Source organism: Homalodisca vitripennis, chromosome 2 (assembly GCF_021130785.1).
Source record: "Homalodisca vitripennis isolate AUS2020 chromosome 2, UT_GWSS_2.1, whole genome shotgun sequence".
NCBI classification, from domain to species: domain Eukaryota; kingdom Metazoa; phylum Arthropoda; class Insecta; order Hemiptera; family Cicadellidae; genus Homalodisca; species Homalodisca vitripennis.
The window spans coordinates 201926507-201953548 of NC_060208.1; the positions used below are offsets into that span (position 1 = coordinate 201926507).

Sequence of the window (27042 nt, forward strand, 5' to 3'; positions counted from 1 at the left end):
ATAAGGCATATTTCTCTATGGTACTGGCAACTTATTAAAGTCTTATATGAATTAGGCTAGTTTTAGATTTCTCTAGCCTAACGTAGTTAAAAATTAAATGTTTCTTTGTTTACCATGTCAAAAGCCTTGTTTAAGTCTAAAAGAACTCCAAAAATCTGTTTTCTATCTTCAAACCCATTTGGTACATAGTTAACATCTTCAACAGCTTTTACTGTAGATAGGGCCTGGTGTAAAGCCAAACTTTGCAGAAGTTAACAAATTGTTTACAGTAAAGTGGTTACTAAGTTGATACTTAATAAAGCCTTCAAATATTTTTAAAATGACTGGTATTAAAGCTATGGGACGATAATTACTAGGGCACATGTCATAACTCTTTTTATGGATAGGTACAACTACAGAAAATTTCAGACAGTTAGGATAGATACACTCTATTAAACAGATAAGCTAGATGGACCTGAAGTACATCAATTAAAAACTTAATTACATAGTTGGATATGCCGTAAATATCTTCAGACTTAGAGTTGCTTGACTGTAAAACAAACTTAAAAACCTCATGTGAGGATAAATGAGTCCAGTGGAAAGGAAAGACATCTACGTAACTTAAATTAGGTTTGTTTACATTTAAGTTATTACTACCTATATTTACAAAATATTTATTTAGTGTATCTGGTGACAGACTTTTGCGACCACATTCAAGATTTATGATACTCCAGACTGCTTTACATTTGTTATTAGCCTCCATGATACATTTTTTATTGGCTTGAAATTTAGCTAATTTGATTTGCTGTTTTTAATAAGTTTTTAGTGTATTATACTTTAATATATGTAATATCTTCTTTGGATTTATCATAAAGCAGTAGAACTAAACTTCTTACATGATTAAGGTAAGGGTTAAACCACTTATTAATACATGTTGATCATTACGGTTTCTAGATTCAGTTAATATTTATCTATAACTCCTGCGTGGGAAACGGAATTGATTCACAAAAACGCCAACTGGCCAGAAATCTGGGTTGTAAACTTTGTCCCACAGCGCCTCTGGTAACCTGGATAACGATTTCTCAACTGGGTAATTTCAAATTTACCATTTACCTCTTCTTGTCTATACTGTTTCCTTCTGTATAAAGAGAAAGGTTCACTCTAAACAGCTGTTGATTAATGGCCGTTTACACATGCCTTCTTGATCTGCAGCAGTGTCAGTCTCGTTATTTAATAGCAACCTTGTATATATAAGGCCGGTATCGACAGTGCGAGGCTGCTCGCTGCAAATGCCTCTTGGCGAATGCTCGGCTTTGCCTCGGACTGTGGATACCGGGGTTACTCGCTATGAGGCGTTCGCTTTACACAATGTGAGGCGAGCCGTGTGCTTGTCGGTTTTAGAGCAGTGCTCAAAGGTGCCTCGCTCCGATTTGTGCGTCAAGTGGATACCTGCGCTGTCTGCCTCGCACCGTACAAGACACAATTCTGCACTGCAAACCAACAAACCTCTACAACGAAACTGTCATCATATATAATCATGAAATGATCAGACAATTAGTGAAGTGTTATGAAACCAAACGTTTACTGTGGGACTCGAAACACCCTGAATATTATAATAAAAACAAGAGAGAAGACTTGTGGCGCTAAATATCGCAGTCAATATTATAACCGATTTCGATAAATTTTTTGACCCACCCACGGGGTTTACGTCGCTTTTTCTGTTGTTTTTTCCTGCTAATCGTCGCCATCACAATAAAAGCAGCGGCAGCAAATTGCGCATTTCTAGGAAAAAAAAACATTGTCCCGACTGTCTTCACTACGAATGCGGGTGGTTCGCGTGCTCGCAGTGAGCATTCGTTGTTAAAAACAGCTGCTAGCTGAAGAGCTCACCCTGAGGCAGATGGCACGAGGCATTCGCAGCTAGCAGCCTCGCACTGTCGATACCGGCCTATATACATATACATACTCAAGAGATTTCCAACAGGAGGCAGCCCCCCCCCCCCACCAACCTTACTCACTCTGGAAACAAGCACAGAAGTTGAAGGACTACGTGCAATGAGTAGTTTTCGCAGCTTCTCCTAAGTGAACAAACAAAAAAGTGCATATGCTCAGAATAGTTTTATAAATTATTCTGTTTTGTAAACAATATAAAATATATACAGTCAAGAATAATGATCACAATATTACAATTCACTTTTGTACATGTTTAAGGTGTATTTTAAAATAGTTTAGGATTGGTTGCTTTCTTTTAATAAATTATGATTCTTTAGTCCCTAGTATTCTTCTTTTGGTATTAAAATGTGCTCTTTAAAAATCAAGATGGCACAATAATACGTTGTTAAATTGAAGCAAATTTTAACTTTATGCAGGTTTTTGAGACTCCCACTGCAGAAGTGAAGAAAGGATGGAAGAGGTTCATAGACCAATTTCCTGACATGAAGCCAACTTCTCCTGTCCAAAAGAAAAACTCTAAAAGGCTCAGTACAGTAAGCAAATCTGCATAATTTAGTTCAATAGAAATTTTAATTCTTATGTATGTAAGTATTGTGTAGGTAGTGCCTTTCTTTTCTGAACATAGTTTATTGTCAACTCTTACAAGTGGTGTTTGGATAAATTTGTAATTCACTTGTCTGTGTAATGATGGAACCTTGGTTTTGGTTGTTTATACAGTGATCAACTCAAAGTGGTCACCATGGGATCTCAGAAAATATTAATTTTACAGCAAAATTGAATTTGGGAACTTTACCTTCTTTTTTATGTTTATTAAAATTACGTAGTTAAAATTTTTATATTCAACCAATATTTTCCAATATGGCGGTCAACTTTAAGTTTTCGTATGAATCTCAAATTTTTTCGGAGGGTTTTGGTTTAAAATTCAATACTAAGGTATTTTATTCTTGGTGTTGTTTTAACATATTTAACGATTTAGTCGCTGGGAGCACTGAAAGTTTTTCAAAAACTTTTTTTGAGCAGTTTAATGGACATATTTTACACAGCTGATATACAGGAAAAACTTGATGAGTGATGAGAGTTTAAACGCAAATGGAATTAAAATTTAAAGATGGATGAACTCAATTCAATTCAATTCAATAATATCTTTATTCACACATTCATCAAGAATGGTTACAGAGTCAACACATGCAGTAAAAATTGATGTCATCAAGAAGTAGGTAAACTAGTTTAAAACTATTATAAATGCAAAGAGAAAATGCACTCATGTTCAAGTTACTAGCACAAGATTTAGATTGCAAAGACAAATTTGCTGTCTAATTTTTACTACATATAATGCATTAAACATACCATTTTATACACTGTATAACCCATCTTATTGAACAAAGCTGTGAATGTTTGCACATAAGGTAATCGAAACTGGTTGGCTTCATTAACCCTCTCCCGTTCGCAAGGCATGTATCGGCACGGCCACCACATAGCCACTGCAGCTTATACAGCACAGATCGGCACGCACTGCTTTACCCACTAGAGCCGATAAGTGCTGCTCTCGAGTAGCAATATTTTGTACTACTACGGGTTGTTTGCTATCAGGAGACCATTTACTTTACTTTTACAGTAGATTTTTTCCATTATTTTGCTATTTATATTAGTTGTGCGGAAACATTTTTTTTTTCTTCCTGAGGGAAGAGGACAGTTTGCCCCCACACTTAGTCCTAAAAAATAGTGGAAACAATAGCGGGTTGTAGCCATACACTTCGTGACAGTGAAATCGATTTCGTTATTAGTAGTGATTGCGACGATTCAACACCGGCGCCCAACTGTCCATGTGCCCCCTCCCTGTTTTCGTACAATCAACTTCATTGAACCAATATATAGTAAAATAATTAATATATATAATTATAGTTAATTACAATGACAGAACGTGTGTAAGTTGAGGCGCCGCGTATTTTGACCGAGCACGACCGGCAGAGCGAATTAATTGAGGTTAGAAGCACCGTGAGCGCCTGGAAACAATACGAGCGGGAGAGGGTTAACATTATGCTATAATGAGATTTTTAATGGTTTAAAAACATGAATAGACTCCAACATACCCCAACGAATCATTCCTTCCCAGACTACAGTCTGACAAACAACAAGACTTCCATCATGCAAAACCTGTTATAGACCATTATTTTGAAATGTTACATGAACTTATAAGGGATTTTCATTCATTCCCTTACACCAAAAGTAGATTTCAAGTGTTGTATGTTGATTTTTTTTGGACCAAAGTAGTCTTCTCAAGCCTGCGTATATAGTAGTATATATTTTATTCATTGGGGCAGCAAAGTAAACTAAAATATAGCACAATAAGTAGATTATAAGGACCAGAAGTAGGTGCTTTTTGACCAAACTAGGGTTTCTCAGACCTATATATTTATATATCATTATTAATGGGACAACAAGGCAATTTTAATTTTAATTTAAATTTAAATTTTAACTTTTATGTTTAAATTATAATCATTTAAACCAGAAATTCTCCTGTATGCACAAAATAATACAATAGTCAGTTGCAATTAGATTAAAATGTTATCTTCTTGACCATGAATGCTAAAGTAATGTCTATCTGATATACGCATAATTCCCCTTGACAGATATTATAGGATTCCGTTGTAATACACTAAGCAGGGTATGGACTTTGATGTGTAAAATTGTGTGCGAAACCAAGTGTAACTCCTAGTATAAAGTAAAAATAAATTATTTTATTTTTCAAAATAATTAGAACAAATTAGTTTATAGTTTTCATGCAAAATAAGTCCATTCTATGTTTAGTATATTCCAGAAAATGTTTATTTCTATAATTATAAGTTTAGGTAACGAGTTATCTCAAACATTTATTTTTCTGTTGCCAAAATTATAAAGTTATCTTGTAATTCTTTCTTTCTTTCCTTGTTTCCACATTTAAACTAAAAGTATAAAAAAGGAAATAATTTGCTCTGTTACAGCCTCTATCTGAAATCAAAAGAAGAATCTTTGCTGCTGCTTTGGAGACTTCGTCCGAAAACATAAAACCTTCCAACTCCAATGAGGTAATTATGATGGGATTTTTGTAATCTGTTCTGTATTTTTAAATTTAAATTTATTATAGACTTTTTATATTACTTTTTGCTTAAGAAATGGCCAGAGTTTGTCAAAGAAAAATCTTTGTGGCATCTAATCAGAGATCATGTGTAGAGCATTCCCCTGAATCAGGATGCAAATTCTGCAGTGCCCTCTGCTGCAGCCCAAGGCCGACCAAAGCCTCACTTAATACTTATAATATTATCATTGGATTTTACGGTCCATAAAGTCAATTATTGATTCTTTACCTGAATTTTGTATAAATAATGCTAACTTGGGAATAAAAGAAGTGGAAAATTGCTTTATTAAAGGCAAAGTTAGTAAAGTTGTCCTTTCTACCACTCATGGGATGTTAAATTCATTCCTAAATTTTATATTTTACAGTTATTTTTGTAATTCGTATGTGTAATTAAATATATCAGTACTGTGTGCTTGATGTATTTCATTGATGTGTTTTTATTCTTAGCTAATATCAAAATTAGAATATTTTTAATCAGCATTTAATGATGAATTTTAACTGAAAAGGTAATACTTCCAAGTTTTACTAGAACATTTTATCCTTTTAATAAAAGACCGTTTGAATCTGGGAGTAATACAGTTTCAAACTTTGTTCCTTGTAAAGAACAAGAAACATAAAAAAATTAACTAATGAATTACTAATAAAGTGGGTGGTATAAAGTGATTAGTACTTAGAATTTTAACTTTTTTTTATTTACCTTTAAAAGAAACTGTTCCATTAATGGAAACAGTTTGAGGAAGAGTTACTAAATCTTGTAATAACATCACCTAAGTTGTATTAATTGTTTTCAGGAGCTATAAGAAAGCACAAGATTATGACTGTTATTCACTTTGAAATTCTTTCTCTTTATTTAACTGATAATCAATTTTTGTTGCCAGGACTTGGAAAATGAGCAGAGTACTGAAGCTACCAACCATTTAAATGAAGAAACAGTGGTAAGTAGAAATTACTAGTCATCTCCTAATCAGGAGAGAGCATTCTTAATGATCTGATTTGTCATTAGAGAGAACATTAATTATTAGATGTCCTATTAACATACTATGCAAAAAGCTTTTTTAATGATTCACAATAGTTAAAATGTAAAATATTTGTCTATCCGGCCACAGAATTCTACTGAAGTGGAGAGATTACTAATTTGCTGGATTGTCCATCAACCATGTAGGTTCGTTGGTGTGCTGATCTCCTCTTTCAATTTAATTATTGAACCCACACTTCCATATTTTCACTGTTGTCTCCCACCTCTGAGAGTATCACCAAAATTAGGTCAACTTCCATAAGCATTTCTCTTTGAGTAAAAGTCATTTAATAGTACTGGGTGGCGCAAAAAGGATGGTCGGATTTGAACTGCGTAGTACCAGTGGAAGGTGAGGAGGGGGGACCACTGCCGGCCGTCTGCAAGTCGGCCATTACACCCAGTTTGCCACGAGATGGCGCAGTGGACGGTCGAGCATCGTGTTTTTGCTGTGGAACAGTTTTTCAGAAATAATGAATCTTTTATTACTGTGCAACGATTGTTTTGACAACGTTTTGGTGTAGCGCGTGATGAACCCATTCCAGATCGCAGATCCATATCACGTTGGGTGACTGCATTAGAGCGTCAGTGCTTCACAGTCCGCGTCGTTCCACCAGGCGTCGTGCCCAAACTTTAGGCCTCAGCCGTCGTTCGTTGCAGCGCATTTTAAGCCGTGAGTTACAGTTTCACCCATACAAAATTATGATCACGCAAAAGCTCTATGATCGTGATTTTGAGCACCGAAGACGATTTTGTGAAACAATGTTGGACATTTTGTACTCTAATAATGATGTTGTGCTTTTAATGTCAGATGAAGCCCATTTCCATTTAGACGGCTATGTCAACAAACAAAACTGTAGGTATTGGGCAGCAACTAATCCCAGAGAATTGCACCAAAAGCCTCTTCATAGTGCTAAAGTAACAGTCTGGTGTGGAATGTCAAAATTGGGGATTGTTGGTCCTTATTTTTTTGAGGAGAACAACGCTACAGTCACTGTGAACTCGGAACGTTACGTTAACATGCTACGTAGCTTTTTGGGGCCGAAACTGCGAGAGTTACGTGTAAATCGAGATCGAATTTGGTTTCAACAGGATGGGGCCACGGCCCACACAGCCAATGACTCCATGTGTGTCTTAAGGCGGATGTTCCCCCACCACATCATCTCGCGTTTTGGAGATGTCCACTGGCCGCTATACAAAAAACCACAAGAGAGTGCAGTTGAGGGAGGAGCCTATTTTGCCCGTAACCTTGGAGCGGCCAACGAGAGCTGAGCGACGTTGCCAAACTTGTTCCCCGCTGTAACCACAAGCCGCGCGAGTCCAGCATTCTTAAAATACTTAACCGTTACGCTCGAAAGAAATGTTACAGCTGTCTTGAATTAATTAACTACGTATTACAAAATGTAATTTTACGGTCATTTAAAAAAAAGTACATCTCTGTAGCTTATTTCCATGTTGAGTTAAATGGATTGAAATAAATTATTGTATTATATTACTCATATACGAAGATCGTAGGATTAAAATCTTTAGCCGAAATATAAATTAAAAACAAAAACATAAAATACCGCAAAAACGTTAATTTCCCGTATTTAACAGTTAGATAATGCCATTATCATTGATATATAATAAGGCATTACATGTGTGCATAGTATAATCATGTTATGTTAAATGAATTTTCAATTTGGTAAGAAAGTTATCAAATACATCTGAAATATATGTTCTTTTCCATAAATATATACTTATTCAGTAGATAACGATGGGAATTGTTGCCGCAACGGTTTTTTGTTACGCACTTCGGTTTCTCATAAATTTATAACCATTTGAAAGCATTTTTCCTACCTGGCTATTAATAGTCTTGAATCTGTGTTACGTAAAAATTGTTTTTTATTACAAGTGGTGATTTAAATATTTAAACTGGTCATAGTTGAAAAATCATTCAGCACAAGTATTTTTATAATATGAATGCACTTTCTTATAAAAATTCTAAAGTAACGGTTTAATATCACATCCAATGAAATTTGAACACAGTACATAATAGATGATTCAGACGAGTGAAAATGTGGAGGAAACGGGTGAAATACCTGTAAACAAAAGCCGCACCAGCCAGCAGAGTGGTGGTAATACCAGACGGATGAGTCATACTGTTTCCAAGAAACAGCCCCTTCCTCCTTCCTGTCTCTGACCGTCAGTCAGTGCCTATTGTCGCTTCATCAGTGGCGGTTGAAAATACTGCATTTCTCTTCAATTCCAGTATGCGTATATTATTTTGTGCTGAATTTTACTGTTGATAACGTTTTCGTGTTTTTAATTGTTGTTTATTGGTAGCTATTATAAGTGTACCGATTATTTTCTGTGTAGTGTCAATTGTAATATACTTGTTATTGTGATTCCTTATTTGGACAAAATGGAGTGTGATGATGTTTGTTCAAGTGCACAGCCATCCGGAAGTAAGAGTAGTAGCGGAAAAACCCTACATAGTGGAGAACGACGTATTATTTACAACGATTACAACTTTTTCAAAAAACTGTCGTTGACAAATTTCCGAGAAACTCTAAACTTTAAGCAAAGTGGTAAACTGTGTGCTGAGGCCTGTGTGGTGTAAGTGAAAGAAACGTTAACAAAATAAGTAAAGAAGCTAAGCTGTCCGAAGAAGATGGACCTTCATCATCAGAAATTAAGTTTTCAACGCCAGGAAAACAAAGAAGTCGAAAATCAAAAATAACAGGCTTTGACGACTTTGAAAAAGATGTTTTGAGACGAACTGTCCTTTCGAACTACGACAGAGGGGAATTTCCCACATCAAAAAGAATCACGCAGGATCTCAAACAAAAACTTGATTACACCGGATCGGTAACTTCAACAAATAGATTATTAAGGCATGTTGGTTTCAGGTATAAGAAAAAACCAATGACGGTAGAAAGTTTTTATTGGAACGAAATGATATTGTAGCGGCTCGTTTAAAATTTTTGAGAACTATGCAAGAGCTTAGAGAATCTGGTGATTGTAGGCCCATATATTACCTCGATGAAACATGGGTTAATGAAAACCATACTCGAAAATACATATGGCAGGATACGACTGAGTCTGGTGGACTAAAGGTTCCTCTCGGCCAAAGGTAGAAGATTAATAATTTGTCATGTCGGTTCGGCAAAAGATGGGTTTTTGCAAGAATGTAAGTGGGTTTTTTCGGTCTAAGACATCATCCAGTTCGGACTATCACGATGAAATGAACGCTGAATCGTTTAGAAAATGGTTTTAAAAAATTTGCTATGCATTTTGGAAGAAGGCTCGATCATCGTTATGGATAATGCTCCATACCACTCAGTACTCGCCGAGAAAATTCCAAATTCATCGTGGAGAAAGGAAGAGATTCAAAATTTGCTGTCTCGAAAAAACATACAATACTGTATGAAAGAAACTGAACCAGAACTTATAATGAGGGTTCTCCCATATAAAACCCAACAAAAAACTTATGAACTCGACGTATTAGCCAATGAAATGGGACATACAGCTGTCAGGCTCCCTCCTTATCACTGCCAGTACAATCCCATTGAAATGGTATGGGCTCAAGTGAAGGGAGAGGTAGCACGTAATAATAAGACATTTAAAATAACCGACGTTGAGAAACTTGTTCATGATGCTCTGGACAAAGTGACTAAAGAAGACTGGCAATCAAGAGTTCAGCACGCAGAAGCCTTGCAGCAAGCTGATTTTGAAAAGGAATGCATCCGCACAAGTGTTGTAGATCAAATAATTATAAACTTAGCAGACAATTCTGACACGAGTAGCAGTGAGGCAGAAAGTGAACATGAAGAAGACTCCGAGGTTTTGGCTACGATATTGCCGCCTGAGAGCGAATAAATAATATACAAGTGCAAAGGTAAGAATATTATTAAGTCAATCATGCTTTTTAACGTATTTCATTTTAAAATAGTAGGCCTAAAAGTTATTTAGTGGAAAATTTTGATTCTTCATAATTTAAAAATATAATTGTTCGATAATTTTAAATTTAAAATCTTGTTATATTGTTTTAATTATTTTTTAATCAAGCAACAAGTCATGCAGTGTCCAATATAAGCAACATGTATATTAATTTTGTGTGTGTTTAGTAATCGTTTAAAATCACTGAAAAGTTGTATCGTATGGAAATAAGCAAGTACTTTACTCTGACTAACTGACGGGGACGATTTGTTTGTTTTAATCGATAGTTAGTTTGTAATAACATTAATAAACTATACAAGCAATTTAAATATAATATAGCAAACTGTTAACGCATTTTAAATATTGTTTTTCAATTATACTGATAAGTTTTAAATGTTCAGTGTTCAGTGTTAGTTGTGACAGCGCAGCGGTTTATCAGCCACAATGCGCCAGCCGTGCCGGGCGGCAGCGGCAGTTGTGTGGCAACGTCGCGCAGGCCAGTCCATTCTATTGGTCGCCGCCAACTGCACTCTCTGGTGGTTCCTTGTATAGATCACCTGACCTCTCAGCCTGTGATTTTTTTCTTTGGGGATACCTAAAGTCAAAAGTCTACGTAAACAAGCCCCGAAACTTAATTGATCTGAAGGAGGCAGGAGGCAATCAGTGCGGAAATTATGGCAATTCAAGAAGAAACTGTAGTGAAAGTGATGGAAAATTTCAAGGAAAGACTTGTGGAATGCATCACCGAGGAAGGACACCATCTTCCGGAAGTTATTTTCCGTACATGAATTTTGGAGGTTATTTCTTGTAATTGGGTGCCTGGGAGCATTTAGTTACGTAATTGAATAAAATTAATTTGTAAAACTGATGGAGTTATAGCTATTTAAAATCCGACCATCCTTTTTGCGCCATCCAGTATTTTGTGAATATTGTTACAATTCCCAGCCAAAATTATCCAAACATTGTTTACTAAAACTAATTGAAAGACACAATCCCACATCACATTTGTTGCGTTGATAATGGGAGTTTTTTTTTGTTGTCAATGACGTGTTTGTGACCAAAGCAGCATCACAACGAGTTACTGAAGAGTTTGTTCCCCCTCCTCCCCTAACAAAGGTTTAGGTCTACACATAACGTAGCTATGGTAGGAAGGGTTGATTCAATTGAATTTTGAGTTTAGCTCCAGTTCACATTCCTTTCATTGCAGCGTCTGCTATCTGACGCTGTCTCAGACTTGACTCCTGGAATCTGTAGTCATGTTTGTCCGAAGAGATCCAAAGAAAGTTGACAACAAAGAAGCTCAAAACGAAACATTTACATCGTTTCGACATCAGAAACACCTATAAATAGGTGAAGTGGTAGTCTCATTGTCTCATCAGGTACACAACTGAGTGCACTACGATGTTCTGACACGATTTCTAAGCACGGTGGAGCAACCAAGTTTTCTACACATAACGTAGCTATGGTAGGAAGGGTTGATTCTATTGAAATGTTCCATTCAAAGGTTTAGTTGCCGCAATATTTGCTAGTCAATAGACTGAGCTTTCTAAGTCATCATAGCCATCAAGCATGACTTGATTTTTTTTTATGTAGCACAAAAACTTGAAAATATCTTTGTCATAATTGCTTACTCTATTCTCACCAGTAGGTACAAGAGGTAAGCCTTATTAAGAGGTAAAGGCTTTCTTGCTTTCAGCACTTAAAGGGTTAATAGTGAAATAGTCAGATTCTTGTATTTCAACTACATATTTTTCACTCTTGCGTATGAAAGTTATTTTGGGGTACCGTGCTGAAATCGTCCTTTGAAAGAGTTTTTTACTGCATAAAAAGGTCCAGTATTAAGATTATTTGGGGTCTAAGGTGTTGTGAAAGTTGTTTTACATAATTATGCAGCAAACCTGATGTGTCTCAAAAATTACATCAAAAAATGAATTTTATTTTTATAAATAAATTAAATTTTAAGATCTTACCAAGTTTTCTTAAATATTACAAAAGCTTCAATACTTAATTGTTATTAACACACTTGATTGAAATGTGCAGCACTGTATTTGGTACATACTGCTCGGATGGTGTCCAAACATCATCTATCGAGCATTGCTTGTATTACGCAGATAGCAAGTAATAATGGTGTATAACATGTTAAATTTTTCAGTTATTAAGTCAGCAGATTCACTGTGGCTATTGTGGATAAATAGTGTACATGCAGCACATATGTAAGTGCAAGCTAAATACACAAACAATCTGGTTAACACTGTCAGCAATTATATTTGTCAGAACTTTTTGTTTTTGCGGTTTTCTGCCAACCATTTAAATTTAAATTGTATGTAGCACTTTGAAATTAATATGAAAATACATATTTGAATTTATCTTCACTTCAGTACACTGTTTAATAGTTTAATAGCTCATTTGTATTTTCATCCAATTCACAACAACTCCTCACAATGTCTTTGTTTAGACATCATTGTTGTAACAGTGTTTAGTTATATTTTTTCTGTGTAGTATTTTTCAATTTCTTTATTATTTGTTACAATATATTGATAATGTAATAATTAATACAATTAAATAATTCATTGTAAATGACTGTTAGAACAATCCACACATTGATTTAAACATGTACTAAGAAACTCAACTGCATGATATGCGTTTTGCTAAACATATATGTTCGATTCAGTTGTCTGTGACCAGGCATTATTCAACACCCTCGCGCTGTAATTCGCTATATAATGTCATGGTGGCAACCTGTGGAATAGTGTACATGGGTTTTATTGTACTTTGAGGAAATAAATGCATTCTACTTCCACTTCTATTTATAGGCCTGTATTCAGGGGAAAATATATCTGATAAAATATAATAAATATAAATAAGACTCAGTTACAGGCAGATGTCATAGATAACCAAGGTATTCATTGTTATTAAACATATTTTGCATATTTTCTTATTTGAATCTCTATGGTGATGTTCTGCTATGTAAATCTGATGAATGTAACTTGTACTACTTTGGATTTGTTTGCTCTTTGTTTTAGAGACAAGATTTGTGGAACACACAAACTCCAGCTTCAGGAAAGAAAAAAAAGTTGGATGCAACACCTCAGTCCTCTTCAAAGGTTTGTTTTATTTAATATCAATATTAGGAGTATACCTATTCAAAAAATATTTAGTTGTAATGCTGATTTAGAATCCAAAGATATTTGGATTGAAACATAATTTCTTTGTTTATAGCAAAATAATGTTATCTTTTAGACACTACGTAGAAGCTGTTCAAAATATTCAAAATTCACTTATTAAAATTTGTATAATGATAGTTCAATCTGTGTTTTAATTAGGGATTGGACAGTTTTTTTGTCATATCCTTTACTTAGACTGGTTAATCTCTAACCTAGGACACGGATAATTTTTGGGGAATGGGATATTTTTACTGAAAATGAATAAAGGAACAAGAAAATTTTAATTTGAATATGTAGAATTTTGTTACAAACAACAAGTAGAGCTACAAAAATACAGTTGAACACCAAGTGTGTATTTTTGGAAATTTTGCTATTTTGCTTTATAGAGTCCAAATTATGTATTTCTATGTCTAGAATACACATTAGAAGTTTATATAAATTTTCAATACAAGGTAACAGATAGGGATTTTTATTAAAATAAAAACTGTTGAATCCCTAATTGTTTGATTTTACTGTAACAATACAGTTTAATCCATTGCGGATCACTGACGAGCTGGGCTCGTCACGCAGCGGCCGGGCCTAACGGCACGATGACGAGCTCAGGTCGCAAAAGCGATCTGCTTTTAAGTTTCTCTCCAAATAGTTCTATTAGTGTCTGATAGATCGGGCGATCGTCTTCACTTGTCAACTAAGAGTGTTTAACAACGGTCTATGTTTAGAGTTTTCAACAGTTTTATAAATATCCTACAGATTGCAGCTGTATGTCGAAGTTGAAAAATCATTCATGTGAGTTTACTCTCTCTGCTTTTTAGTGCTTCTGATTGGGTGTTTTCCTCAGTTGTTATTGTTGTACTTTTGTATTGTTTTCCTCAGTTGTACTTTTGAGGTTAGTGACACAACTAATCGATGCAGATGTACATGTTGGCGGGTTTAGTCTAGACAATGGTCCGGATGTTGTAATCGCTTCGCCCGAGCCGCTTTATTTAGACTATGATTCAGACATCATTCCTGCCACCCCGGAACCTTGCTCGCGTGTTATCGTTCCTACATCATGGATACCCCAGTAGGCCCATGTTCCATCTGAACCAATACCTTCACAGCTGAATTTTCTAGTATACAATAGCGAGCAATACAATGTGGCTGTTGTGTGTATGGTTATTATTTATTACCATAACTTATAATGAATGAATGTTTATTCCAGCAACTGTACATGAAATACACTTAAAAATTATAATAGTAATCCTAGTACTAATGCTTATGTTAGTTAATATTTTATAAGTTGATGTTAGATAATTGTTTTATTAACTATGATTGACTCTATTCATTGTACTGATCGCGAGAGAAAAGAAGAGACCTGGATTCTGGCCTATCTGAAATTTGCAGGCGCTACTACTAGTATGTTGCCGCGCCTTGTTTCGTAATTCCATTATTGTTTCACTGTTCCATTGCTATGATAATCAATTCGCAGGGTTGGCTGTAGGGCGAAGCGCCTGAAATTACCGCGCGGCAACACACTAGTACACAGCTGTGCGCCGGTACGGGCCAGGTCTCTTCTTTTCTCTCGCCATCAGTACAATCTGTGCATTTGTTGCTGTTCGCGCGGCCGCTACCGTAAATTAATTCGTGCCCGCTGGTGCCTGCGCGCCAAAACAATACGATCCGCAATGGGTTAAAGTTAATATTTGAAAGGGTCGAAGAGTCTATTAAAAACATAGGTTGATTTTCAAAATTATTTTTGTGATCACCAATAACAGGCGCTTGACTTAAAGCCCACTGGAATGGTGTTCCGGTACCTATCTCTAAAAAGTAAGCACTTTTTATTTACACAGGAAACATTCCTTTGTATCTCAAAAATGTACAAAAGCACAGTTTTGAAACTTCATATTTTCAACATTTTTTGGGAGAGAGGATCTCCTTTCATTCTTTTGAGAGGTATATTCCATACTCCCAGATCACCTGAGGTTACACTTCCGCCATCTCTAGGTCTAGAAATAGAGGGACTTTGATACATGATCATTGTTATAATAACTGAATGGAAATTCCAAACCAATGTAATGGTACTTCAAAATGATTGCAAAGTGTTTTATTTCAGAATTGGTATTAACAGTATGATTAACCAATTATAACTCACTAGTCCAATTTTAAATTATATACAGCACATAAATACAAAGCAAAAAGAAAATACAAGAAAAATAAGATCTTAGTTCTTTAACAAACCATTGTCATAGAGAATTATAAACAATGAAAACAAGTATTAAGTGTATTAGGCAAACACATACAAGAAGAAAGTATTTTAAACCTTTGAGTGCTAATTGCTCATTCATGATTTGCTTAGAGTTGGTTACATGATGTACCCCAAATGTGCTAAAATTATAAATGTTAATTTTGTACAGCTTCGGAAAATTGATACTTAAATAAAAATATGAACTTTGGCTTACTTTTTTACAATTTTATTGATAGTAGTTTATAGCATACAGTAATTTATAGACAAATACAAAAAAGAGGGTATTAACCTTTTGAAAATATGTGTAATTATACAATTAAAATCAGGTTTATAGACTAAAACAATATACATCACAACCTGTTACACTATCTGATTTATTTTAAAGGTGTAGTTGTTATAATAAAACTTAAATTACTTAAATTAAAAAGTTAATATGGCCATTTTTTACAAGAACTGTGTAAAAAAATGATTCCCGAAAAAGTATTTGTTTTTAGAAAAATCTTAACAATGTTGAATTACACAATATCCTAAGTTTTATGTATGTTATCTGTAGAATAAAATATATTTGTATAACAAAAAAATTAAAGAGATTAATTTTGAGTACGTACACATAGATAATATTTTGATATTGTTTTAAATATCAATAAATGAAGCTGATGGCTTGTATAGTTAGGACTCTGATAATTTATCTTCTACTTAACAATCAAATAAAGTGAAAATCATAAATTGTTATGACCATCTTGGTTATACAAAATGCATAACCATTTTAGAATACTAAAATAAGTAATTTATCTACTTTTATACTGTACAAGTATATTCTGTTTTTATTATGATTCAGTGCAATGTATTTATGTTTTATATGTTTCCAGCAAAACTGTGAGAACTTCCAACCGAGGAAATTGTCGTATGGCAGAGCCACCCCAACTGCTGGTGATTTCAGGACTTCAAGTTGCACACCCTTAAGCGCTTCCAAGGTGGGGAGCACATTATTTCTAAAGGATTTTTTTCTATCAGTGTCAGAGGCTATTTTTTAGTTCCATGTATATATACTTCTAAGTCACAGATCTATATTCATCCCAATTTCAAATCATGTTTCAAATGCATTTAAAATAAGTTATAGAGATCCTCAAGGAACCATTTTCGATCTAAGTATCTTCCTGATTATATTGATGATATACAAATCATTATTTTATAGAAGAATTGTGCAGTAAACTGGTAATACAATTCTTTACTTCAGTAAAAGAACAACTTTAAGTTAGAACAAGACACCTTTGTAGCAATCAACAAGTATATTCAATGTTTGCGTAGGCTCAATCTAATAACAAATTCTCTAAAATTCAATGTTCTTAATTTTTTATCTGCATTTGGTAGACTTCGTGAATGAGTGTGCCATCGTGTTTGCTCATAGAAGTCTCTACTCCATGAAATTCCTTGGAATTCATTTTGATTTTTGATATGGAATATTCACATTTACCAAATGTACTCTAAATTAGTCTCAGGTATTTATGTTTTAAGGTTTCTAGGCAAATATTGTCCTATTCAGGTTCTGATGACAGCTTAATATGGCTTTGTTCCTTGTAATCTCCTATGGATTTGGGCTTTTGGTGGTATAGTGCAACCAGTCTTTGAGATCTTTCATCATCATCATAAAATTAAAATTCAGTGTCATGAAGGTGCCATATTAAAAAAAAATTGCAACTGTTGACTTGTCAAGCCTAACAGAAACAACTGTTTATTGTATGTCAAAGTTTTATTTTTTCAGATAATTAGTTAAAATAAACTTTTGTAAAATTCAAATAGTAATGGATTTGCTACCAATACTGTAATACAAAGTATTGCTTTATGTTGGACATGGATTCTGAAAGCGCACAAAATTTGTATCTCAACTAAAAGTGAACAAAATAAATTGTTAAAATTTAAAGTTGTTTCCTGTAATCCAGCTATGGGTGGTAGAATTCTGTTGGAATAAATTTCACTGTGTACCCTGAAATTCACACTAATTCTGCCAAGCCTTCTCGTAAAGATGTTCAGATAAATGAATTAAAGGGATTTGGTATTAGAAGCTGAATTTCAGCCTAAGACTAGAAACTGTAGGACTCCTATGTAATTACATGAAACTGACTCCCTTAGTTGCCATCAATCATTGAGGTATTTATTAATGATACTCGCTAACAACCAGTAAATACTGGCTGGTAAAATACCTCATAATCGGCCTCCATTAATGTTCAACTTATAATACGTATGGATGTACGTATCTTGGTGTCTTATGTTCATAATTCAAGTCAAATATAAGTATGTATAAAGATTTTAGTACTTTTGATAATTTAATTTGCTCATAAATCATTATTCTCATATTAACAATATGGTATTTCCACAAGGAAACAAAGGAGGAAATCTAGTGCTTACTTCATCTGTGGAATAGCAGTGTTGTGGGAGAGAGAGAGAGAGACAGAAAGTAGTATTGGTAGATCATTAGTGTGCGAGAGTGAGAGAGAGAGATAGAGACAGAGAGGTTAGGTTACCTCAAGTGATGCAACCAATCTCTGGCTCGTGCTTCTTTCATTCATTCATCCTTTCATCACTTCGCCGGCATGGACGCAACTTTTGTCTGTGTGTCTGTTAACTCTGGTGTTTATCTGTATAAAGTTTATGTGAGTTTTCAAAATAAATTTATTACTGTTGTTAATATAACTAACAAAATATTCATTAGAACAATATATTTCCTGACACAAAAAATTTTGCAATCAAAATACCTACTTAAAATCACTTCTGTTTTGAGAAGTTTGTGGTTTAATATTATACTTATAATTGTATTTATTTATGAAGATTATTATTTCTTTATCATTGTTGAGGATAACTATTTAGAAATAATCACTTAATAATATGATTATAAATTCAAAATTTTTAAAAGTTTCTTTCTATTAATTTCTGTATAAACTTAATTTATCATTTTTAATTCTACATACATTTTAAATCTTATTTTGAGAAAAAAAATAATTAAAATGTTGTATTGCACAATATATGTGTAGACAGAAATATTTACATATAATAGTTGAGACTATTTTAGAAGTAGTATATTTGTATTACTGATTTTTCATTACTACTTGAAAGTATTGTTGTTATTATTATAGGAGCAGTAATTTGCATTTGGACTGACATTGCATACAGATTACTCAATGTGATATTAAAAAGATATTGATGAATTTCAAATCAAATCCTTTAGTAAATGTATGACTTTATCATTTACAAAATTATCTTTGCCATTTTAACCATTTATAAGACTTACAGTTCACATGTACTTTATTCCATGAGTAGCAAAAATGTATAGTTTCCTATAGTTGGAAGAATAATTCATATTTAACTCAGCGCCACACAGTAAGCAAGCCTGATTGCTTATTAAACTATAACACTGAAATTACACAACATTGGTTAGGAATTATATTTTATGTTATAATAAAAAATTAATCATTTAAACACTGCATAGTATTCAATTTATTATTTTCCTAACTAAGTAATACAGTATTGATACTACTATAGACAATTCAAAATCTCAACTGTATTAGGTTATGTTGAATTTCCTGTTAATTGGTAATAAAACAAAGTAAATCATTTCAAACTTAAATTTCAAACTATGTATACACATTTCTTGTATTTCAATTTCATTGTTTTAATTTTAATGTTTTTGGGTCATTTGAAGTACGATTATATGAAAGAGAGAAGTTTAAAATTAATATTAAAACTATTATTTTTCCTGTTAATGTCAAAAGAAAATCAATTTTCTTCAAGTATAGGTCATGAGAAATTGGAACACAGAATAAACACAATTGTATCATAGTTTTAATAACACAGGGAGCCAGCAATGTGCAATTTCAGTTATATTCAACAATACGTGAAATCTGTTTTTTTATATTAAAAAAAATTTATTTTTCCTAAAAATGTACACTTTAGAAAATCAATTAACTATATGCAATATAAATATCTTTATTTCACTTCTGGATTTATAATTTTATTTTTATTAATAATGCAACTTTTTTTGTTTAACAGATGCCACCGCCACAACCTCAGAACACAAGCTTGGTTAAAGAATCGAAAAGTGACAACCAGTCAGAGGTAAATACCAACTTATTTTATTTTGACAGCAAAATGTACTTGAACAAATAAAATTGATATAAGCTAAGTCCACTCTTACAAATTTTTTCATTATTGATGCTATAATACTGTCCTTTATTTGAATTGAAGATTTTGTTTCCAGCTAGATGAAAAATCCCAGATGGTCAAGAAACCACTTCCCAACGAAAGAGTTTCCACGTAAGTAATGTGGTATTTCTGTCTGTAATACAATCAACTCTTTGTTTATCACGATTGTTCATAAAAAATAATTCATTTAAAAATCCACAAGATGGCACTTGTAGTATCAAAAATAGTCTGCTTTTAACATTTTTTTAACAGGTTGATTTTTTCACAGTAGTCGTGTTCCCAAAGAGAGATTTATTCTTCTTTTTTGTCATTTTTGGAGCAGATAGGCTATACTTTAGAATAGAAAATGACACTATTTTCAAAATTACTTTCTTCATTTTTACACAAGTTAAAATAATTAGCCTGCTAATAACTTATTTAATATGAGTTAAATCAATATTTGACATTATTGTTTATATAATACATTTCCAACTAAATAAAGGATACAATTTAGAAGCTTATAATGGTGCAAAATGCTCAAAAGTAATTGCAAGCCTACAAGCCAAAACAGTACTAATCGTTTTAATCACTACCAGAATTTTCATCATAATAGATATTTATTTCAAAAAAAACTTCTCCACTTAAGATGTGTTTAGATGTATTTCTTGCACCAGTTTACACAATCGCTAAGCGTTTCTTTCTAATACCACATGCAAACCATAAATATCATGTCTAGCGATTAATTACTAACAAATATGAAATATAATGAGACGATTGTGTTTACTATTTTACTGTTCTACAGATGACAAGCCACAGAAAATCAGTGTAAATTATGACTAAAAAGATACAGAGAAAATAGTATAAAAGCTGGTTATAAACCTATTTGACATTATTAAGACATTAGAAAATTTATTGTTTTTAAGTTTTTTGTGCATGCCTTAAAACATAGTGTTTGTAACATAAATATTATTAATAAAATTTCTTTATATCTTAAAATTTTCCATTGTAAAATTTAAAATGTGGCTTAAATTTTTTTATGTAAATAAATTCAAACTTCATTTATTTACATTATTTACATATTTAAATTTACATATTCATTTCAAACTTTTATTTGGATTTATGGCACAGACAAGAAACTTCTGGTTACTTTTTCAGCTTTTGAACAACACATAAATTTATTTCTGATCACGGACTTTGTTGGACAGGATTTTGGGAAAGTTACACAAGAGGCTGAGTACTCCTGGCACTAAACCGGAGGAACAACCCTTGCCACAGCGGGAGCTGGTGCACCAGCCAATAGTGCCAGACAAGCCAGGTATGCTACTAAACTGTTCTTATAATACATTTGCTTTCTTATTTCTACTACATTATTAGCAACATAACTCTAGAAAAAGAATTTTTTAAATAAGAGATAGAGGAGATATATTGGGAAAAGTGCTCATATCAACAAGTTGTTATCATAAAATCTTTATAAGAGAAAAAGTAAAATGGAGTGGATGATGTGCGTGAATTGGGTCAAAAGTTTAAAAATGTTCGAATGACAAATCAAGGATCAATTGATGAGAAATGTCAAAGTTGAAGCCATTTGGTGATTTTTGTGGATGTCGTCAACATCTTTGGCTTTCTACATCACTCATGTACAACACCATCATTCAATGCTTTCTCTGTAAACATGGCACATTCTCCAAGGATTTCAGCTACACTAGTTCCTTCTGCTTGCAGGAAAGGAATAAAAGTCCTTAACTCACATTTATCAGGAGAATCAATAGAGGCGACCATGTTTATGTGACTGCATCTCAGTGCAAACTAGTTACTTGAACTCCACAGTGACAAATGTAGCGAGGATATGCCCAATCCACTACTGCGCACACCGCGGACCTGCCACGTGCTGGCCGTCATGGCATGACATCAGAGGTTAAAAAAAAACAGCCCTTGTAAAATGTTCATGCAAAATATGCCGATTATGTCTTTATTAATTCTTACAATGTCAGCAACCACACTAATACTCAATCGACGTTCTTTTCCGATTGAATCTTCAATTTTTAAAATCTTTTCCTTCGTTGTTGGTGTTGAGGATTGCCGTAAGCTTAAGGCATCTTCAACCTAAAGCCTGTAGACCACTCAAAAACTTGAGTTTGTGAAAAACTTTCAAGACCATACACTTATCATACACTTATTTCAATGAAGAGTGAGCCTCTGCTCTCATTAATTCATTGCTCTTTCAATACTCTTAGCATTTTTCAGATAGGCATCTGTCTGACACAAATGAAGGTCACGGCCTCACTGAACAATCAACTGGTGGGGAAGGAGAGGGAGTTTTCATGTAACACTGCAGTGTAGCATTGGATCTTTTTGTTTGATCTTCGTTGTTTTCTGGCTAGAAAATGAGTCCAATTAATTTTCAGCCAGATCTCAAATTTCAAAAGTATAAATTATTTTTTAAGTTACTTAAATAAAAGTTTATATACTACTTTTAAAATTTTCCAATTAAAAATTGTGTTGTGTGTAATTTTGAAGTTAGTTATGATTATATTACCATAATAATGCACGTGTCATAAAAATCTATAACTTTTAATTTAAACAGTACATTTGTTGTTGGATGGTTATTTATTTTTCAAGCCACACACTTGCGGCTCTTAGACAAGTAAAAATTGTATATGAAACGTTGTTCTGAGTAAAAGAATCATTTTTTTAAAAGTTATAATATGCAATTTGTAAGCTCTTTGTATAAAAATTATTTTTAAATAAAGCAGTAAATGAATGTTCTGTTTGTGTTGACAGTGACAGTAGGGCTAGTGACAGATTCACAACCAGTGACAGACTGGGAAGACCCCGTGGAGTCTGCAGAGAGAGCCAAGGTATGTGTAATGTGTTGGAAATTAGTTTATTTAGAATATAATCTGCAAAAATTAACCTCTTACATAACACAAGAATGTTTTAAAGCTTTTTGGTTTTGATAACAGACACAAGATAACTGACGTAAACTCAAAACTATCAACTTAGTCCCCTCCTACATTTGATTTGAGTCAAAATTATCTGGTTTGGGCAGAGTTTAACACATTTGCTGAGGCACTACTGGGAAACTAGTATTGCCTGTCTGTCCTGGCGAGCGAAGTAACACTTATTCGGTAGCGCTGGGTAGTGCACGCAACCTGAATACTGGTTTCCAGTCATACTTTCTCTGTATTATCATTTCAGTAGTTACTTTCCTGTTATTGATAGGTGTTTATTGGTATTTGATCATGACAGAGACCTTCTCATTTAATAACTTGAATGAATTAGATGATTCTGAAGATAGTGAAATGCTAGACAGTGATCTGGAAATGTGACCTGAAGGTACCCAGCCATGGCAATTACTTTGAAGTCACAGATTATGTTTGCAGCAGTCTCCTTGCTGAAGTGACATACATTCAGGGAGATTACAATGGGTGTCTGCTGAGTAAACCAGTCGGAGCTCTTTTCTAGTTTGTGACTTTGATGTTGAAAGTATACAACACAAAACATTTAAGAACTCATCATGTTGCTGACAGTACATATTGAATACTGAAAACACGGTTAGTATTAAGTAGTATTGCCAAGATGCTCTACATTCTCAGTCTTGCTGAATTCCTTCAGACGGATGTGAACTCAGATACCATGGTCAAGTCTGGGACAGTTTCAGATCTCAGATGATGCACTAAGCAGAAGATAAAATTAAATTAAACTAAACTCAATATTTCCATTGACTCAGTCCTTCTCATCATAGCTGCATTATGTAATTATTTTATGTTAATACATCTGTTTGCATGTGATTGTTGTGGTAAAAGAAACTTTGTTTGGTTTCCGTTGTTGTCTGGCTAAAAATGAATCCAATTAGTTTTTAAGTTATTTACATAAAATTCATATAAGATTTTTTAAAATTTCCAATTAAAATGTGCCTATTTAATTTTTAAAGTTAGTTATGACAACATATGCCGTGATGCACATGTCATAAAAATCTACAACTTATAAATTAGGTTGCTTATTTATTTTTCAAGCAAAACACTTACTGCTCTTAGACAAAAAAATATTCGTCTGAGATAGTTCTGTATGTAATTCATCTATTTATGTATTTATTTATCATATTGAATTTTATTTAATTCTTACACTAGTTTTTAGGTATGTTGACAATGCAACAGTTCATTTGTGAATGTATATTGTGCAATAAGGATGACTTAATGTGGGAATGTGTCGTGACAGAGTGGATGTGTCCAAGAGAACTACGAATAAACAAATATGGGAAGGCAAAGAAACACATAACATTTTTAAGATATTGGTTATGAATTTGCCTCAATATCAAGTATTTAAGTGATATCTTAACTTTGAATAACTCAGAAGTATTTAATTCAGGTTAAATAAATTGATGATTTGAAAAAAAATTTTAGTTGAAATAGGTTTCAGGAATCAATCAAAAATCAAAATTAAGATTTAAAATAGTAATGATATGTAATGTTTTTGCAGATACAGAATAAGTCCTCAACTGCTGATAGACCGAGGAGGTTTGCGCTGTCTAGTGTTGTTGTAAGTAAACAAATCTTTTGATTTTAAGTAGTAATGCACCATTTGATAGTTGTTTTAGATTATATTTAACTTCTGTTGTTCAGCTACTTCACAATTTTATTCTCTCAATAGCATACAGAAAATATTATAAAGATAACAAGCAAAAAGGACTACTGTATTAACTGTAATGGGAGTAATCTATATCTATATCTGTAATCTATCCATATAAAAGATTGTGTTTAATATAAATATCATAATTAATTTAGCTCAAGAATGCTATGATTTGGATGCAAATGCCTTGACACCCAATATAAAGTTGTAACTGAAAACTTTTAATACATTATAGTATCTTATGAAGTAATTTAGTAATAAAGATATAGATCTTATTGTGATGACGGAAGAAAGAACAGAAGATATAGAATAAATGAAAGGCATGGAGAGGATCTTTGTTTCAAGTCCATCACCAATGATCAATAGAATAGAATAGAATATATTTTATTGCGTTGACAATATATATTACATTGTATTGCAATAGTCAATAATACCAATTTTTTACAGTATTTATCTTAAAAACTAAATCCATTCACTCGACTTTCCATACAGTTGCACGCAGGCACACATTCATACACATACAAAAAAACAAAATTCATAATTCGTGGGATCAACCCCCAGGATTGCAACACCGCCGCGAATATCAATCCCAAGTGTGCTCCATGAACTCGCCAACTGAGTAAAAAGCACAAGACACCAGGTAGTGTTTTAATTGGGTTTTAAATTTTTTTTGGATTTGTTTCTAAATTTAGTGTTTCAGGGAGATTGTTAATGAATTTGATCCCAGCTTGAGAAGGGAGGCGTTCAAATGCTGCTGTTCTATGCTGGATGCTTTAAAGGATAACAAAACATTTGTAATCTTTTACAAAAAGTTTTACAACAGTAGAAACAATATGTTGTAAGAACTGGTATCTGTCATTGTCTTTAGCTCTGACTGACTAGTAACCCCACAGCAGTCAGGAGCATGTTACGTGTCACCTGCAGTAATATCGATAGCCACACAGGAAGCACTATCGGCCTAAATAGTATTCACAGTAATGTTTCATGATAAATAATCTCTTGCCTGAATACGTAGTCGTTACCACTAGATTGCAGTTACTATTTCGTTTATTTTTTTCAGTTCCAATTTACCACCACATGACAGTGTTCAATCAGTAGTTCCAAGTGATCAGCTGATTCTAATTCTATTTGTATACAATTCTGTTGTTATTATGTTGCCAATCGATTTGTTGTGTTTACCGTGATTAATGCTGAATGTAGTTATTGATGTGTAAAATGACAAGAGAAAGACTTTTAAACAAATTTTTAACAGAGATTTTTATTAAAGAGTCTCTGGAGTGACTCTTAAAGTGATAAACATAGCTGGATAAAATCTCACCTTATAGGGCACTTAGCAAAGGTGTGAGAAAGAAGATTTGGCTCCTGAATAAGAGAGAAAGGCTGTTAAAAGGGACGCCAGTTTGTTGCATATATGACACCATAACGTAGTGCATAGTCAGCTAACTCTATAGCTTCATCAAAACTGAATTCAGTTTATACTTTTTTGTGAGCAGGAGAAAGAGAAGTATGAGGAGAAGCTGAGACAGCTGGGAGAGACGGTGTTAACATCAGATCGTTATGACGCTGAGACGACTCATCTCATAGTCGACGAGCCTCTGCGCAGTGAGAAGCTGTTGTGTAGTATGGCAGCTGGCAAGTGGATACTACACACCTCGTACATAGATCTCATGGTCCAGCACAAGCAGTACATGCCGGTCAGTTGTGGCTAATGTTCCTAGTCTTGATATTGCAAGCATAATTAATAATTACTGGTGTTTGTACCTCAAGATATTTATTTTATTGCTCTGTTCTGTAGTGTTTGAGTTAAACCATGCTTCCAAAATCTTCTTTAGCTTGGCATCAATTTCACAATCGTTGTACCCTAGCCAATCTTACAATACAGTTCGAGTTGCATCTTTCTCTGTCTGACTGATGAGTTATTATCACGTCTGGTATGTCTGCCGCCGGGCTACACTGAATGGCCTTTGATATTTTCAAGTTAAACATGGCCGACCATTATAAGTGGGTTACTTCTAAATTTGTTATATTTATAATCATAACCCAGATGTGGTTGGAATGTGTGCCATTACTTCTTAGTGAAATAAAGAACTAAATAGATTTTTCACAATTTGTAGCACATTATACCGTACATAAGAACATTATTTGCAGTTGTTTTACCATCCAAGTGTCAGTGGTGCCAAACAAAAACATATGGAAATTATTCTCTATTATGATACTAGAGACCTACTTGGAATTAAATTTTCATGTATGGGGAAATATACTAGTAAAGAAATGATCTTTGAAATAAAATATTTTGTTTATTATAAGATATTAAAATGTACAGCAAACAAAACTTAAAAGTAAATATATTTAGCAAGTAACAATTCTTTCAAGATTTTCTTTTTTTGTTTAAATGTTAAAGCAGTAAAATTATTGTTTAAATTACAAATTGTTTAATATTTTATTTATTGTGAAAGAAAAATATATAACCAATCAAAAATGTATAATCTTAAAGTTGGTAAAAATTGGAAGTGTTTAACAATTGGATTTAAATACAGATGTTTAGAGAGTCAGAGTACAGACATTGCTATGTTTAAATCAATCATTGATGTATATGGTTATGGAATCTCAAAGTAGAGACTTGGAACACAGCCGACTATTGCATTGTGCCAATAACCTTGATTCTATGAGAGTTTTGTGAGACATCTGTTAGGGCCACAAGTAAGTAGTAAGTGGCCTGATGAGTTAAACACATTAATACCAAGGTAGTTAGTTATGGAAGATAATCGGAAAACTCTGACTTGAGTTTCACCTTTTCAATTAGATTGTGCTGGGTGGCTGCTGGGAAACCAGATAGACTTCATGTAGTCTAAGTGTCTCCGATGTCAAA

At 33.5% G+C, this 27042-nt stretch overlaps 1 protein-coding gene across 4 annotated transcripts in view; it reads left to right on the plus strand.

Moving 5' to 3' along the window:
* Positions 1–27042, plus strand: part of LOC124355272 (DNA topoisomerase 2-binding protein 1-A-like) — a 60688-nt gene that overhangs the window by 29218 nt on the left and 4428 nt on the right. For all 4 annotated transcript variants that reach the window (XM_046806324.1, XM_046806327.1, XM_046806325.1 and 1 more), the window contains exons 18-28: positions 2349–2465; positions 4914–4997; positions 5926–5982; positions 13004–13084; positions 16238–16342; positions 19413–19478; positions 19621–19676; positions 20750–20859; positions 22326–22402; positions 24024–24083; positions 25667–25867. In XM_046806324.1, coding sequence (XP_046662280.1) covers positions 2349–2465; positions 4914–4997; positions 5926–5982; positions 13004–13084; positions 16238–16342; positions 19413–19478; positions 19621–19676; positions 20750–20859; positions 22326–22402; positions 24024–24083; positions 25667–25867 — 1014 coding nt within the window. The remainder of the gene's footprint in view (positions 1–2348; positions 2466–4913; positions 4998–5925; positions 5983–13003; positions 13085–16237; positions 16343–19412; positions 19479–19620; positions 19677–20749; positions 20860–22325; positions 22403–24023; positions 24084–25666; positions 25868–27042) is intronic.